This window comes from Ctenopharyngodon idella, chromosome 21 (genome assembly GCF_019924925.1).
Source record: "Ctenopharyngodon idella isolate HZGC_01 chromosome 21, HZGC01, whole genome shotgun sequence".
In the NCBI taxonomy this organism is placed as follows: domain Eukaryota; kingdom Metazoa; phylum Chordata; class Actinopteri; order Cypriniformes; family Xenocyprididae; genus Ctenopharyngodon; species Ctenopharyngodon idella.
In genome coordinates, this window is record NC_067240.1 from 5,523,075 (window position 1) to 5,539,287 (window position 16,213).

The 16,213-nt window shown below is 36.6% G+C and overlaps 2 protein-coding genes across 2 annotated transcripts; both read right to left on the bottom strand.

The window, feature by feature from the left end:
• Window positions 1-6,181: 6,181 nt before the first annotated feature.
• Window positions 6,182-9,894, bottom strand: f2rl1.2 (coagulation factor II (thrombin) receptor-like 1, tandem duplicate 2). Its single transcript, XM_051878692.1, has 2 exons — window positions 9,625-9,894; window positions 6,182-9,518 (listed from the first exon to the last, which is right to left on the bottom strand). The coding sequence occupies exons 1-2, from the start codon at window positions 9,698-9,700 to the stop codon at window positions 8,413-8,415; spliced, it is 1,182 nt and encodes a 393-aa protein (XP_051734652.1). The 5' UTR covers window positions 9,701-9,894; the 3' UTR covers window positions 6,182-8,412.
• Window positions 9,895-11,182: 1,288 nt separating this feature from the next.
• On the bottom strand, window positions 11,183-13,632 carry f2rl1.1 (coagulation factor II (thrombin) receptor-like 1, tandem duplicate 1). Its single transcript, XM_051878652.1, has 2 exons — window positions 13,465-13,632; window positions 11,183-13,020 (listed from the first exon to the last, which is right to left on the bottom strand). The coding sequence occupies exons 1-2, from the start codon at window positions 13,529-13,531 to the stop codon at window positions 11,954-11,956; spliced, it is 1,134 nt and encodes a 377-aa protein (XP_051734612.1). The 5' UTR covers window positions 13,532-13,632; the 3' UTR covers window positions 11,183-11,953.
• Between the last annotated feature and the right edge of the window lie 2,581 nt (window positions 13,633-16,213).

Here is a 16,213-nt window from a genome sequence, read left to right on the forward strand (position 1 = left end):
AGAAACATTTTCACCTTCCATTTGCATTTGTATTGAACAATGAGAGACATTGATCACCCAAACTGACATTAAAATACCAAGAAATAAACTCACTTCTGAATACAAAATAGGTCTATATCTCAGAATAATCATCAAAGTTCACCAATATGATTGGCTAATGTATAATGCAAAATGTTACATTATGCAAATATTCTGTATGCAACGCCCATATGACCTACTACATCTGCCAAAATTTGCAACAAACAGCAGAGCACACTACACTCCAAAAATGCAATGTGTTTGACTTGAATGTTCTCTCTCTCTCTCTTTGACTGCCAATAGTGGCACATTTTTACTCAAAAACTGGAATAAGGATGCAAAATAACTATTTCTGGGATGATAACTAGACACCGTCTAAATTAACCATGCAACACTGGTCATGGGACAACCGTGCAGCATACTGCCTTTCGAAATATATTGTTTAATATTGCATATTTTACATATTATTTTAAAAACAGTAGGTAGTATACAGTACATACTGTGCAGTACACTGGTCCTCCATTCTGAACAGCCACTGAATACATACATGAAAAATCAAGTGCTGCACTTACCAGATCTGTACAGTAGATGTCGCTGTGTTCAATACTCGTCCATCAACGTGACTGATACTGAGAGATAATTGTAGTCATTCATAGTAAAAGATACAATTGAGAAATCGAGTACATAACAGTGTTATTTTAGTATGATTGAGATACTATTATAGTTTTAATTGATATTTTGAATTAGTTTTTATTTTCATATTTTTGTTTCATTTTTAATTTCAAGGTTTTAGTTATTTTGTTGTGTTTTTGACATTTTTTATAGTTTTTTTCTTAAATGTCTATATATCTTTTATTATTTTTATTTCAGTTTTAGTTATTTTAGTACATCAAGTTAAACTAAATGAAAATAAGAAATATTGCCTTGGCAACTAGCTGAAATAGTGTTTTTTAAAGATTTATTTATTTATTTTATTTCAGTTAATGTTCTTTTTTCAAGTAACGAAAATTATTTTTATGGTTTTCTTTTGTTTTTAGTTATAGATAACTGTAATATAGTACAAAACACTGTCACTCTACTTTAACCTCAATAAATTTCAAATTATTCCACATTATATTAAAGGGTTAGTTCACCCAAAAATGAAAATAATGCCATTTATTACTCACCCTCATGTCATTCTACACCCGTAAGACCTTCATTCATCTTCGGAACACAAATTAAGATATTTTTGATTAAATCCGATGGCTCAGTGAGGCCTGCATTCAAAGCAATGACATTTCCTCTCTCAAGATCCATAAAGATACTAAAAACATATTTAAAACAGTTCATGCGAGTTCAGTAGTTCTACCTTAATGTTATAAAGCGACGAGAATATTTTTGTGCGGCAAAAAAAATAAAAAAAATAATGACTTTTCAATAATATAGTGATGGGCGATTTCAAAACACTGCTTCGGAGCTTTACGAATCGAATCGGTGACTCGGATCTCCTATCAAACGGCTAAACTGCTGAAATCACGTGACTTTGGCGCTCCGAGTCACTGATTCGATTCGTAAAGCTCCGAAGCAGTGTTTTGAAATCGCCCATCACTATATTGTTGAAAAGTCATTATTTTGTTTTTTTGGCGCACAAAAATATTCTCGTCGCTTTATAATATTAAGGTAGAACTACTGAACTCGCATGAACTGTTTTAAATATGTTTTTAGTACCTTTATGGATCTTGAGAGAGGAAATGTCATTGCTGTGAATGCAGGCCTCACTGAGCCATCGGATTTAATCAAAAATATCTTAATTTGTGTTCCGAAGATGAATGAAGGTCTTACGGGCGTAGAACAGCATGAGGGTGAGTAATTAATGACATTATTTTCATTTTTGGGTGAACTAACCCTTTAAGGTAATTTGTCCATTTGCATTGTACTTTACATACACAGTTAGGTAAGTAAAAAACAGAAAAGAAAAAAAAAAAAGACTGCACTAACATTTGATGTTGAATGATGAAATGGTGCAATGTCTTGCAAAAGTCATGAAAACAACTAATATTTTGTGAAAACTGAATAGAGATTGTGGAACCATCAAAAGATTTGTGAATGATTTAGAGCACAACAGAACCCGGTCCTATAAAGGCTTATTTAAGGGTTAGTTCACACAAAATTAAAAATTCTGTCATTAATTACTCACCCTCATGTCGTTCCACATCCGTAAGACCTTCGTTCATCTTCGGAACACAAATTAAGATATTTTTGATGAAATCCGATGGCTCAGTGAGGCCTGCGTTGCCAGAGGTGGGTAGTAACGAAGTACATTTACTTAGTTACGTTTAAGTTACGCAGAATTCTCTGTTATACCACAGAGGTATCAGATCAAACAGTGCTTACATGGAAACTGTTTGATCTCATATCGTGGTTTACCAGATAATTCTGCAACGAAGGTAAATGCTTCTCACAAGATTTCACAATTCTGCGTTGAATTCAAGTGCTTTCTTCGCAGTGCTGTGTAATCTGGAAACCATGATAAACATCATGCCACTAACGCTAACAGAAATAACTTGTGGCAGAAATGGTCTAATGTTTTCGAGTGCTTTTAAGTGTTTCACACAACTTTTCCCAGCACTTCAAAGCTTTAAATATTGCCCAATTTGAATGTTATTTTTAATGTGACATCCAAAACATTATTTGTTCATCCTTCATAGTTGTCCCCATTTGTAAAACTAAAAGTTTCACGATGTAGTAAAGCAAACACTTATTTAGAAATAAAAAAAGACAAATTACCACTGTAGCAGATGTTGCAGAGGAACACTTATTGGCTTATTAGCCATTTCCACACCCTAGTATATATTTTTAATATTTATTAACAATAAAATAAAAGGTAATAGTGTCTGCATCTCAACTTAAGCTCAGTGCTTTTCTGTCAGCCCTCACAGCGCTGCCAAATCAGGGGCTGGTGCCACCTTAGAACTTAAAGGGTTAGTTCATCCAAAAATGAAAATTCTGTCATTTATTACTCACCCTCATGTTGTTCCACACCCGTAAGACCTTCGTTCATCTTCGGAACACAAATTAAGATATTTTTGATAAAATCCGATGGCTCAGTGAGGCCTCCATTGACAGCAAGTTAATTTACACTTTCAGATGCCCAGAAAGCTACTAAAGACATTTAAAACAGTTCATGTGATTACAGTGGTTCAACCTTAATGTTATGAAGCGACGAGAATACTTTTTGTGCAGCAAAAAAAATTATATAAATGAAAATAGTGAAGGGCAATTTTTAAAACACTGCTTCATGAAGCTTAGAAGCTTTACGAATCTTTTGTTTCGAATCAGTGGTTCGGAGCGAAAGTCGCGTGATTTCAGTAAACGAGGCTTCGCTACGTCATAAGTGTTTCGAAACGTTTCGAAATTTCAATGGTTCACCACTGGGGGGGGCGATGATCTCTGTGAACCCATGAATCAAGTCTATGGGTTTTACCTGATCTCTGATCAGTTTTATACATTTGTAGATGTTTTAATTATACATTAGTAGGCCTATATAATTAAAAAGAATAATAGTAGTTAATAATCTCTTATTGGCTCAGCTAAACAGGCCAATAAGACACTATTAACTACTATTATTCTTTCGTTTACTGAAATCATGTGACTTTGGCAGCTTGATTCATGCTCCGAACCACTGATTTGAAACAAAAGATTCGTAAAGCTTTGAAGTTTCATGATGCAGTGTTTTGAAACTGCCCATCACTAGAAATTGTTGAATAAAGTCATTATTTTGGGTTTTTTTTGGCACAAACACACACAAAAAACACAAAAAGTATTCTCGTCGCTTCATAACATTAAGGTTAAACCACTGTAGTCACATGAACTGTTATGTAAATACGTCTTTAGTAGATTTATGTAAATACATCTTTAGTAGATTTTAGTACTAGTAACTTTAGTAACTTTCATTTAAAGTGTTAATTGTCTTGCTGTCAATGCAGGCCTCACTGAGCCATCGGATTTTATGAAAAATATCTTAATTTGTGTTCCGAAGATGAACGAAGGTCTTACGGGTGTAGAACAACATGAGGGTGAGTAATTAATGACAGATTAGGAGATTAGATTGACAGAGATTAGGAGAAAGAGAGTGTGTGAAATGTGAATTCTCTCTAACTTGACCACCAACAACAAACCTGCTTCAACATGCTCAGTTGAACCGGTTTGACCAGTCGCTGTGTTTATACTACACAAGACACAAAGACATTCACAGACTGGTCCTATTTTTAAAATATAGGCCAACACACACCCGTTAAAGATTCAATACCCCAACACACAGCTGTAAACAATCCATGATTGTGCGTTGAGAAATGACCCTGAATCTTAAATAGCAGGTGTCAGCGTGGTCTGCACGTGTTCGAATAGCCGATTGAGAGAGGTGGAGACTATTTGGTGTTGTTTGCACAAAACCACGTACATTTTAATAATTTCTCTCTTTTAAATCAATCAGGAAATTATCCGAAATGTCAATACTTACTTCCTACAGTCAAATCTGACTAACACTCATTAACTCACAGACTCGTTTTCTCTCACTGTAGTTTATTTACTTCTGAGCTCTGTTCTTCCAGGGAAAATGCAAAGCTGAATAACAGGTTGTTAGGCACAGAGAGGCTGGAAAGAGGGAGTGCAGAGACAAAGAAAGAGAGGACAGAGAGGAGGAGAGATGAGAGAAAGATAAATAACGTCTTCCTCTCTGTGCTGTCAGTGTTATGCAATAGCAACTTCGCTCGCTTTAAACACTGCTGGTCTCTTATAAACAGCAAAGGCCAAAGTTCACAATCTTTCTGTCTTTTAAAAGAACTGTAGATGTTTGCTTTTTACCTTAAAATATCTGTACACGAAAACCTAAAAGAAGCGTTTGCTAAGGCAAGTGTCACTATTACTCATACTTCAAGTTAGAGATTTGAACAAACATCTAAACCTTATAAGTATTAAACTTGCATTCTGCTTTGTTTATGTTACTGACATCAGTTACTTCAAATTGTGCTGCTTTTTGAGGAAATGGTTGCTATTACTTTCCTAAAGCCCTGGGTATACTTCGTTTTTTTTTTTTTACTCGTACGCTAGTGTACGCGCACAGTCGAACGCACAGCCTTGCAAAGTATACTTAATTTGACTCGTACACGTACACAGACGTTCGACGCATGCGCAGTTTTGAGCTATCTCGCGTAAAAAGTGAAGTATACTTTGGCCTTTAGTCATCCGATTTACAGTTTTCATTTGGTTGATGATAAAATGGGTGAAAAAAATCACTTAAATTTACACTGAAGGAGGGGCATGCTGTATCTACAGACCAGAATATCATAAAGACAGGGCTATTCTACATATTCATTCATATATCTATAGAGGGCAAGTTCTACATTGACAAAACAACTCACATTTTCTTCACAATATGTAAAAATCTAAACCTATTATTCTCTTCAAACTAAAGCCAAAAATGGGAAAATTGTAAACCATGGCCCATTGTTAAATTCAGACAAATTTGCATAATATAAAAATCTACATGACAGTGTCACTGAGTTTATCTTCATCCACAACACGACAAACACTTGCATGCAAATGCATCCTTCTATCACAGTCTAATAATTATTCCAATGATGCCAGTGAGAAACTGCAACCTAAATGGCACGAACAAGACCAGTGCTGTATCCATAGCAACATCAAAAGACAAACACATCTAGAAATGGTCAGGAAGCTGTGAAGTCAAGAATCAAGAATCTGCTTGTGTGAAATTGGATCATCAGAGAGTGAGACAGCGTGAGAAAAAGAGTGAGCGGGAGAGAGAGAGAGAGTTTGTGTATCTTATTTGAGATTGTGGTTGGTCACAGCCCAGCCTGGAGGCTACATATATCTGACTGACCAAACACAATAGTCACCTGAGACTGAGGGAAATGTAAATGAGTGAGATGAATGTGCACTTTCAATTCTTCCATAAATCGATGCGACCAGAGGGGCTGATAGATATGGAAGTCCAGTTTAGAAGAGTAAAAAGGTAATGTGAGATACATTTGAAAACAAGAAATACATTTGCATTAAAAGATATAAAGTCACAATTAGGGAAACAAAATGACATTTGTGAGATTTAAAGTCATTGTAAGATATTATATAAGACATACCATTCAAAAGTTTGGGGACAGTAAAATGTTTTTTTGAAAAAAATGAATACTTTTATTCAGAAAGGATGCATTAAATTGATCAAAAGCGACAGTAAACACATTTATAATGTTACAAAAGGTTTCTATTTCAAAATAATGATGTATTTTGAACTTTCTATTCATCAAAGAATCCTGAAAAAAATGTTTCAACTTTTTTCAACATTGAAAATAATAAGAAATGTTACTTGAGTAGCAGATCAGCATATTAGAATGATTTCTGAAGGATCATGTGAAACTGAAGACTGGAGTAATGATGCTGAAAATTCAGCTTTGCATCACAGAAATAAATGACATTTTAAAAAATAATACAATAAATAACAGTTATTTGAAATTGCAACAATATTTCATAAAATTACAGTTTTTTTACTGTATTTCTGGTCACATAAATGCTACCTTGGTGAGCGTAAAAATCTTACCGTCCCCAACCTTTTGAACGGTAGATTAAATTTACAATGAAAATAAATAAATTGTGAATGAGAAAACCTTTTTTTTTTCTTTTTTTTTTACTCTAAATGGACTTTTATAAGTAGAAGTCAACTCAAGCCAATAAAGTAGTTAATCAGTTTCATTCAATATAAAAGCTGGCATCACTTTTACTACTGCATGAGGTGCAGAAATTATTAACTACTTGCCGAGCAGATGTGTGCTAGTAATTTTTTTAAGAAATCTGACTCATACATTTCACCTGGTAGACGATGAAAATGTAAAAAGAAAGAAAAAATCTTTAAAACATTTAAATTCTATTTAAGTTTTTTGTCCAAAAAGACGCTTCCCTCCCTTAAAAAAACAGTTCAAACCTGAAGTCAAGTTCAGTTAAAAGACTAAAGCTAGTTGAACAGGTTTAGAGGGTTTCCATAGACATAGACGAAATTGTTAGTTGGAATGCTAAACATTTGCTAAACCAGGGAGTGGACAGTGTTGCGCTATCTCTAATCAAAGGACCACAGTGTGAATTCACAAGAGCAGCAGTTTCACAGATACAGTGAGACGTGCCATCATACAGAGATTTTTGATATGAAACATGCTCATAATCAAAACTGCATAGACCTGCACATTTAAAAGTGAATGTAATAAATGTAGTAAATGGTTTTACATTTATTTAGGCAATGTTTTATCAAAAACAATTTTGTCTCCCCAAAACAGTTACTAAAAGTGTTCAACCAATTGAACATTAACATTTTGTAGCCTCAAAGATACCATCATGAAGTCTTATGTCACATTGTTGGCAAGTTTCATAGTTTGTGATGGTGACATTTGTCAGTTTCTAGCAACAACATATGACTCACCGATAGACATACATAAAGTACTCCACAGGTGTCCAAGGAACACAGTTATTAATAGAAAAATGATTCAATTATTCTTAAGAAACGAACAATTCAGCTCAATGCAAAACATTTTCAAGGAAACAAAACATTTATTTAAAAGGAATTGTGCCTATAGGGGTATAGCGGGATACATGTTTTAACAGCTACATTTTCCGGGAAGAGGTACAGTGATGTCTGATTAAAAAAAGGGGATTGTGATATATGATACGATAAATAACACGGAACCAAACTCTAGAATTCCTTTATAGATATAATAAAGGTTTGTTTCCAGAGATACAGTTGTTTTAAACTGTCAAATATGCATGAATTTAGGAACATATTCAAACGTGCAACACACACAAAAGTATAGCTGCTGTACTTATTATGGCTATATAATACAGTGAGGTATAAAAAAAAAATATTAATTTTGACTAACAAAAGATAGTTGCTGATCAGGTTTGATGCAGTAGAAAAAATAAAAGACAAAGTTAAAACATACTTAAATTTTAAAGCATAGCATTTAACCCGTCACGGGCTGACATATTCACATTAAATATCATTTTGCCAGGCCCATCTGAACAATATCAAATGTAACAACAGAAAAATCTGGCTCGGATGCTTCTCTTCAAGTTTTATGAATCTGCTTTGACTTCACGGCCCTGAGCTTTAGACTGAACGTTGCAGTCATGTGATGAAGAAACAGGTTGTTCTGTTCAAACTCTGTGGCTCCTTCAGCTTTGGGTTTACTAAGGTCTCACAGCTGAAACAAAATATCATTACATACAGCTTCATGTGGTTCCGACAGTTTCAATGTTATTCAGTGAAGAACACGGAGCATGAATGTGAAGTAAAATCCACAGTGCCGCCACTCAATACATAAACTCTTGTCTATCATGGTCCATGTCGACCTGCTCTCAGCAGGTGCTGCTCTCCGTTTGGCCTTTGCTGGAAGTATACGTGTTGGTGCTTTTAGAGTACTTCATCGATCTGAACGACACCCTCATCCTCTCCACCGTACGACTGCTGCGGCACAGCAGCGTGTTCTTGACGTGCTCCCTGAACTCTTCTGAGACATAATAGTAGATGAAAGGGTCCAAGCAGCTGTTGAGGCTGGCCAGGCACAGCGTGGTGACGTAGAAGCCGTAGCCGTTATTGACCCAGCCTTTTCGCAGGAGAGAATAGTGCACCACCAGCATCACATTACTAGGGATGAAGCAGACCAGGAACGTTATGAGCACAGTGACAATGAGGACCACAGCTCGTTGGCGGGTTTTTCTGGCAGTGCCCTCGATTGCAGAGTTCCCAAGCGAGCGTAGGAGAAGAACGTAAGCCGCTATGATGACCAACATTGGGATGAAGAACACAAGACCTGCCATCACCATGAAATAGTAATAGGGCTGCTGAACGTCCAGGAACAAGTTGCCCAACTCGAAGTTCTCCCGACTGATAAGGTTGACGTCGTGGCAGGTGGTGATGTTGAGGTCTGAGAGTTCAACTGTTTGCTTATAGAGGTACAAAGGTGTAGTGCTGACCCAAATGAAGATCCAGATGCACACTGACACGATGATAGCAAACTTGTTGTTTTTCCTCTGCTGGGAGAGCGGGTGAGCGCAGACCCAGTACCGCTGGACGCTTAAACAAGTGATGAAGAGGATGGAGCAGTACATGTTGCCGTAGAAGAAACCCACCAACACTTTGCACATCCCTTCCCCGAAAGTCCAGTTATTTCCTTTTAAATGATAAGCGATCTTTAAAGGCGTCCAGATAACAAACATCAGGTCAGCCAGTGCCAAGTTTCCCATGTAAATGGCAGCAGGGTGAAGTTTCTTTGACCTGAACAGCAAGACCCATATCGCCATTGCATTGCTTGGCAACCCCAATCCAAAAACAATTATGTAAATAATTGGCAGGAAGACGGTTGTGAGACTGCCCTTTAGTGTATCTGCGGTGACCTGATCAATGATCACACTGTTTGAATCAGGATTCTCCACGACTATTAAACCTCGTCCTTTGCCTTTAGCTGAAAAAAAAAACACATTGATTCATATTTAAATGAGTGAATTACAAACAAAAGTGCATCAGAAAAACAAGTAAATGTAAAATACGGACGAATTAAAGCGACTCACCTGCCTCTGCCTCCGCCGACGCAAAAACCATAAATGCGGAAAAAAACAAGATCTGGTAAGTAGCGGTGACAGCCATAATCCGAGTTTTTCAAACTTTTAGTTATTTCCTAAGTTGAATAGCAGTCTGTCTCTTGAAGCTGTGTATGAGCTGTTCCTCTCCGCGAAATGTTTTTAGTCGAGATGAAAAAAGGAAGGACACACCTTAACTCGCAGAGGGCTGTAACCTAAGCGCATCGAGTTTCCTTACCTGCATGACGTCACACGCATGACGCATTTCGGTTAAAGTTTGTCGCGCGTGAGTTTCGAGTTTTGACCGAAATCAACCGCATGATCTGCACGTGGGAGGAGAGAGAGAGAGAGACTGAGACTGTATCGAGGGTCATATTGAAACCATTCATTTGTCTGTATTAACAATAATAGTAAAGGGTATTTACGTGCCATCCGTTTTTAATGAAATTCCTTTCATTGCTCTCAAGAACGACAGGACAGAAGAAAAAATAACATTCAAAGACATCAATAAGGGGAAGTAACCAGTTAGAACAATATACAGTAAGAGTCAATACACAATAGAGTCAGTCAATACACATTTGGTCATCTTTATTTGATCAAAATGACATTACATTATAACTACCTTGTTCTCAGATCACAAAGTACAGTGTTGTTAATTATTACCTAAAACCAAAACAAAGTGAAACAATTAAATTGAAATAAAATAAAACAAATATTAAAAGAAAACCTAAAACTTAGAGAAATGTTGCCTTATCAACAAAATGACTAAGTTTAACTTGAAGTAGGCTAGTAAAACCAGAAATAAAAATGAAACCTATAGAAATAATAATAATTGATAAAAATCAAAACAAAAACTTGACAGAATATGAAAACTATATATATATATATATATATATATATATATATATATATATAAATACATATATATATATATATATATATATATATATATAAATACTAAATTAACACTGAACATAACTCAAAACAATATATTAATCTTCAGAAAAACATTAGTAAATGGTGTAAGACAAATAAGACTGATGTTAATTTTAAAAATAAAATGGCTACCTCTTGATAAAGTTGCACAACTGATACATCAGATATTTAAAAAAATACAGTATAATATAAATAGCCTATAAATCCTTTATCCTGAAGGTCCCTTTTTCCATATTTCACCAACTATAATTTCAGCTCTGGATTTTTGTAGTTTTGTCATTATAGGTAATTGTGCTTATATATTCTATCTCTTATTATGTTCAAACACCATCTCAAATATAATTTCTTTGAATGGTTTATTCTAAAATTATTTCTTGCCACACAATATGTTTTACCTCCATATTTTGCCTTTTCTCTATTTCTCAAAAATCAATGAAGAGTAAATTTGAAAAAGGACAATGAACTTTTGTCAACTGATGTGTGTGTCAAACAACTGCAAATAGATTTTATGATTTGACTCGTCAAATAAAAAGTTGCTCTGTGGACTTTGGCCATATTCTACCTGTGGTCTGTCTTGTTTAGAGGACAAGCCCAACACATACAGAGCAAATCATAAGGAACATAGAAAGACAAATTTATTGATAAATACATTCAGACAGTTCTTTAAGAAAAAAATACAAATACAAAATACACTCACAGATAAAAACAACAATGGTGAATGGTGCTACCACTTCAGCATTTAGTGCTTTAGAACAAATCAGAATGAGGTTATTCTTGCTGGTTATACATTCACACATCTAAAATCGGTCACTTATGGTGTGATTGGCAGAACACATTCACATTCTTTCAGAGCTCCTTCTACACGCATCTACAGTATGTAAATAGGAATAAATGCAAAATGGTTTCTGTAACAGGTGCTCAAAATGTAATACAGCTTCAGTCATTCAGTCAACTAGCCTACTTTCACAGAACTGGATTAAAGGCCATTTGAGAGAAGATTCTGAGAAATCCCGCTAACACAGACAGACAAAACAAAGTGCACAAAATTCCAGGCCTCCAATCTCAACTTAAGGCAACCTGTATCTTGTGACACAATGGCAAACCCTTCAACATCTCTATGGTGACTATGTCGTCAAACAGGAGGCCAATTTGGAGTTCCAAGAAATGCTGGTTTGAAACCCTTATGGGTATCCTTTTAAGAGCCTATTTTTAGATATGGGCGAAATTTCATTTAGTTTATATTAATTCAGTGCACGTTTCAGAAGCTTATCCCTCCAGCCCTTACAACATTTTATAATAAAATAAGAGCTCCTATAGTATTCAAGAGGTATTGTAGAGCAGATCACAGATTTTTAAAACAGTTTATGGTTGTCGAACATCATTCTTAGTAGGAAGTACTCTGCGTGTTTCCAGAGTCTGACGTGTAGGTACTGTTTTTCTTTGAATACTTCAGTGCGCTGAAGGAAACTCGCATCCGCTGTGCAGTGCGCTCGCTGCGACAAAGAAACGTGTTTCTGACATGTTCTCTGAACTCATCTGAGATGAAATAATATACAAAGGGGTCGACGCAGCTGTTCAGGCTGGCCAGGCATAGCGTGGTGATGTAGAAGCCGTAGCCACTGTCCTGTACTCCGGTAAAGAGCAGGGAGTAATGCACTATAACCATGATGTTACTGGGGGTGAAACACACCAAGAACATCACCAGCACTGTGACGATGAGGATGATAGCCTTCCTCCGCTTCTGACTGATGGTAGCATCTGTCATCGAGCTCTTCAAGGAACGCAGCATCTGCACATTTGCCACTATACATACTATGCAGGGAACTACGAATCCCACAACTCCCATAATCAGGAAGTAGATAGAAGGGTAGCGTAATTGACTAGGACGAGTGACATCATGGCAGGTGACAATATCAAGGTTGGTGACCTTCACAGTCTGGTCATAAAGATAGAGAGGTACCGTAATAACCCACACAACCAGCCACACACACACAGACACACCCGCCGCCAATTTGTTGTTCCTTTTCTGCTGGGAAAGAGGATGTACTACGGCCCAATACCTCTGGACACTAATACACATAATGAAAGCAGTTGAACAATACATGTTCCCATAGAAAAAGCCCACCAGCACTTTGCACAGGGATTCTCCGTAGATCCAGTGATTCCCGTTAAAATGGTACGCGATCTTAAGAGGAATCCAGATTACAAACAACAGGTCCGCCAGTGCAAGGTTGGCCATGAAAATGGATGAGGGATGTTTCTTCTTCGTCCTAAAGAGAAACACCCAGATGGCCATAGCGTTGGCCGGCAGGCCCACAATGAAGACAACGATGTACACCAATGGGAAGAAGATCTGGGTAAGCTTGCTGTTCAGTACAGCAAGAGCAGTGTCCGTCACCGCAACACCCTCCTTAGTTTCAACACCAGTAAAGCCTCTGTCCATGTTAGAATCTAGACAGATAGATAGATACTCATTACAGTCTGCATCAGCATGTAAGCTATGAAATCTGTCTACTGTAAAGGAACAAAATGACTGTTGTGTTTAACGCTATCATTAGGTACTCATAGCAAAGGCTAAATATTGCAGCAGAAAACATGCATTATAAACCTCAGGCATATGCTTTGTAGGTGAGGCAGGTTTAAACAATGTGAAATCAAATACCTAAATACCTTAAACTGCATGGTCCTTTTTTATATTATATTATAAAAATATATTTATATAAAAATTTTACTTATTATTCTTTTTAAACAAATCAAAAAGTAAATCTCAATATAACTGTTTACGTAACATTTATAAGTGGTTCTCAATATCAAATTAAACGTTTTCGTAGGCTATATGAAAGTATTGGGCTAAAACAATTCTCTTTAAATTTAAACAAGAAAACACATCCTTACTTTGACTGGACACGTTCACGCTGACTAACAGAAGCACAGCGTAAATCCAGATCAATCGGTGAGCCATTATTCCTGAGGAATTGACTGGAACGACTGTGATTAACCGAGCTTGACTGTTATCGTCCTGAATGCTCTTTATAGACAGGTGCGGAACTCCCTCCAACACAGTCATGTGACCTTACCTGGGATACGCCCTTCAGAACTTCGCACAAGCGATGTATTTACACAGGTATTTTGTGGACAGTTTTAAATATTATGTATATATTTCCTCAGTTACATGCTGCAAATGCATAATTCCAGTGTACCTGAAAACAAAAACAAATTCGCTCTTCCCCTTTATGAATGGGAACTAACCATTCCGCTGTATCATAGGCTATGTGAGGCGCGTTCCACACCATAGTGCGATACAGTTAAAATAACCATCCGCGCTGTCAGCTGCTGAGGTGATACGCCCATAGATACGCCGACCAACGGTCTCACTAAATCGAGTAGCTACACAGAAAATTAACAAATTGAGCGATTACTTCTTTTCTCCTCACACAGTACGCTCGCCAGAATTCTTTAAAAACACGACGTCAAGAAGGCTAGTACTTCGACAGTTCAAAGACTATAAAGAATGTATGTAGGCCTAGTATCAGTAGTGATGACAGTCTACTAAGAAGGTAGGGCAAGTGAATTCCTTACAATTAATCACTTGATAGACCTATTGTTACTGCAATCAAAATATCCCTAGTTATAGTTTCTATCATCCAGGTTCACCACGGTCACCTTGGTTTCTGCAAAAATGCTACACAGCAATTATTGTTTCTACGCCTTCAATTTTCGGCTATTATTTAATTAATTTAGTACCACCTTCAAAACATGTAAGAGCCTTTTGAATGTAATTAACGATGGACTAGTCATTGTTTGGTATATTTTGTATTTTAGTATTTTGGTTACTTAATCTAGACATTATTAAAGACAGCATATGTAGTTTGCCAGTTATGGCGTATGCGTTGGGTAGACATATGGATAAACACCGCCACCTAGAGGATTGCTTAATCACAGCCTCTCTGTGTCATGTTAAAAAATGTTTAAAAGAAAGAAACGACCAAGTGTTATTACAGTTTTTATTGATTATTATTTTATTGCACAATCACATAAATTCATAGATAGATAGACAGACAGATCCTTCATTAGCACAGCATCATATTATAAATATAGCCTACTGTATGCATATAGTTGTAGTTAAAGATTATAATACAGTAATCTATACATGCAACTCACATGCAGAACCACTAAATACATACACTTCATGTATTGATTAATACTGGCAAATGAATACATTGTGGTGAATATGTTAAATGCAGGACGGACCTCAACTCTGACGATGATAATGATGTTAAAATTATATCCAGAGTCATTTAATGCTTAAGTGCAGCTTTTATTAGGGGCCAAGCACCTATTGAAATAGTTGCCGTTCTGATTATTATTCTTCTTCCGCTCTGGGAGTCTATTGCAGCCCATAGAACCGTATGGTAAAAAGTTGTGAAATTTGGCACACTGATAGAGGGCAGTTGGAACTGTCACCATAGCAAATTTGGAGTCTCTAGCTCAGTCCCTATAGTGCCACCACCTGTACAAAGTTTGCTCATGTTTATGCTAATAACTTTTGAACTGTAGTGGCTGGAAACAAAAATCTTTTTTGGCTCAAGATGATTCAATTGCACCCTATGACGTCATTTTTAGTCATGAACATTCTTCCGTTATTTTGAATTTTCCGAAGGCCGTTTCTCCTATTTTCGTGGAATTCAGTTATGAAATTCAAGTCGATTTGTAAAGCAGTTTTCGTAAAATGCGCAAAAAAATTTTACGTAGTGCTTGCGAAAATAGACTTAAAGGGATAGTTCACCCAAAAATGAAAATTTGATCATCACTTCCGTCGTCAGAGTGCATTCAGACCTCACCAACCGGATGCGCAAGGCAGTTGGACATAGTGGTGTTTTAGAGGTGAAAAATGATGGTAAATACTGTTCGGTTTCTCGCACAAACCGATCGTTTCGTGTCTTAGGACATCAATGTGTCGTCATGAGCCGCAGGGTTTAATTTGGATTTGTCTGTGCGTGTCTTTTTGACTCTTATAGATGGAGTTCCCATTGACATGCATTATACGACTGACAGACCGCAACGGTTGGAGTTAAAAATCATCATTTGTGTTCTACTGAAGAAACAAAGTCACCTACATCTTGGATGCCCTGGGGGTAAGCAAGTAAACATCAAATTTTCATTTTTTGGGTGAACTATCCCTTTAAGGCTGTATCTCCTTAACGCTTTATTGTATTCAGACCAAATTTGGTCCATGTCATCATAAGCATGACCTGAGGTTATGTGCTGCGTTTTGGCGCAGCACCACCTACTGGTCAGGTGATACAAAAAATGGCTTTTTTTGCTTATAATTCCTGAACAGTTTGCCCAAAAATTGGCCTTGTTAGATTCAGGGCGACATGCTGAGTCGAATGATATCCAATTTTTCCATATCGGCCATTTTGGTTAAATTTTTTTTATGAATGTATCGGTTTGGGTCATCAGCATGATGCCCTGAAGGAGCCTGAGAAGATTCAAACCAGCTCCACCTAGTGGAGAAAAATATTTATATGCTTATAATTATTTTCATGGGAGTCAAATCCTTGGCGAGTCCAACGATACAAACATGCTAGGTTTTGCCTTATGGTTTGTGCAACATGGTGATTTGGCGCTTAAAAAACTTTTG

Coding starts and splice junctions, on each gene's coding strand:
- f2rl1.1 (XM_051878652.1), bottom strand. CDS start 13,531: ATGGCTCACCGATTGATCTGGATTTACGCTGTGCTTCTGTTAGTCAGC. Junction 13,021..13,464: donor CGTGAACGTGTCCAGTCAAA/GTAAGGATGTGT, acceptor CTATCTGTCTAG/ATTCTAACATGGACAGAGGC.
- f2rl1.2 (XM_051878692.1), bottom strand. CDS start 9,700: ATGGCTGTCACCGCTACTTACCAGATCTTGTTTTTTTCCGCATTTATG. Junction 9,519..9,624: donor GTCGGCGGAGGCAGAGGCAG/GTGAGTCGCTTT, acceptor TTTTTTTTTCAG/CTAAAGGCAAAGGACGAGGT.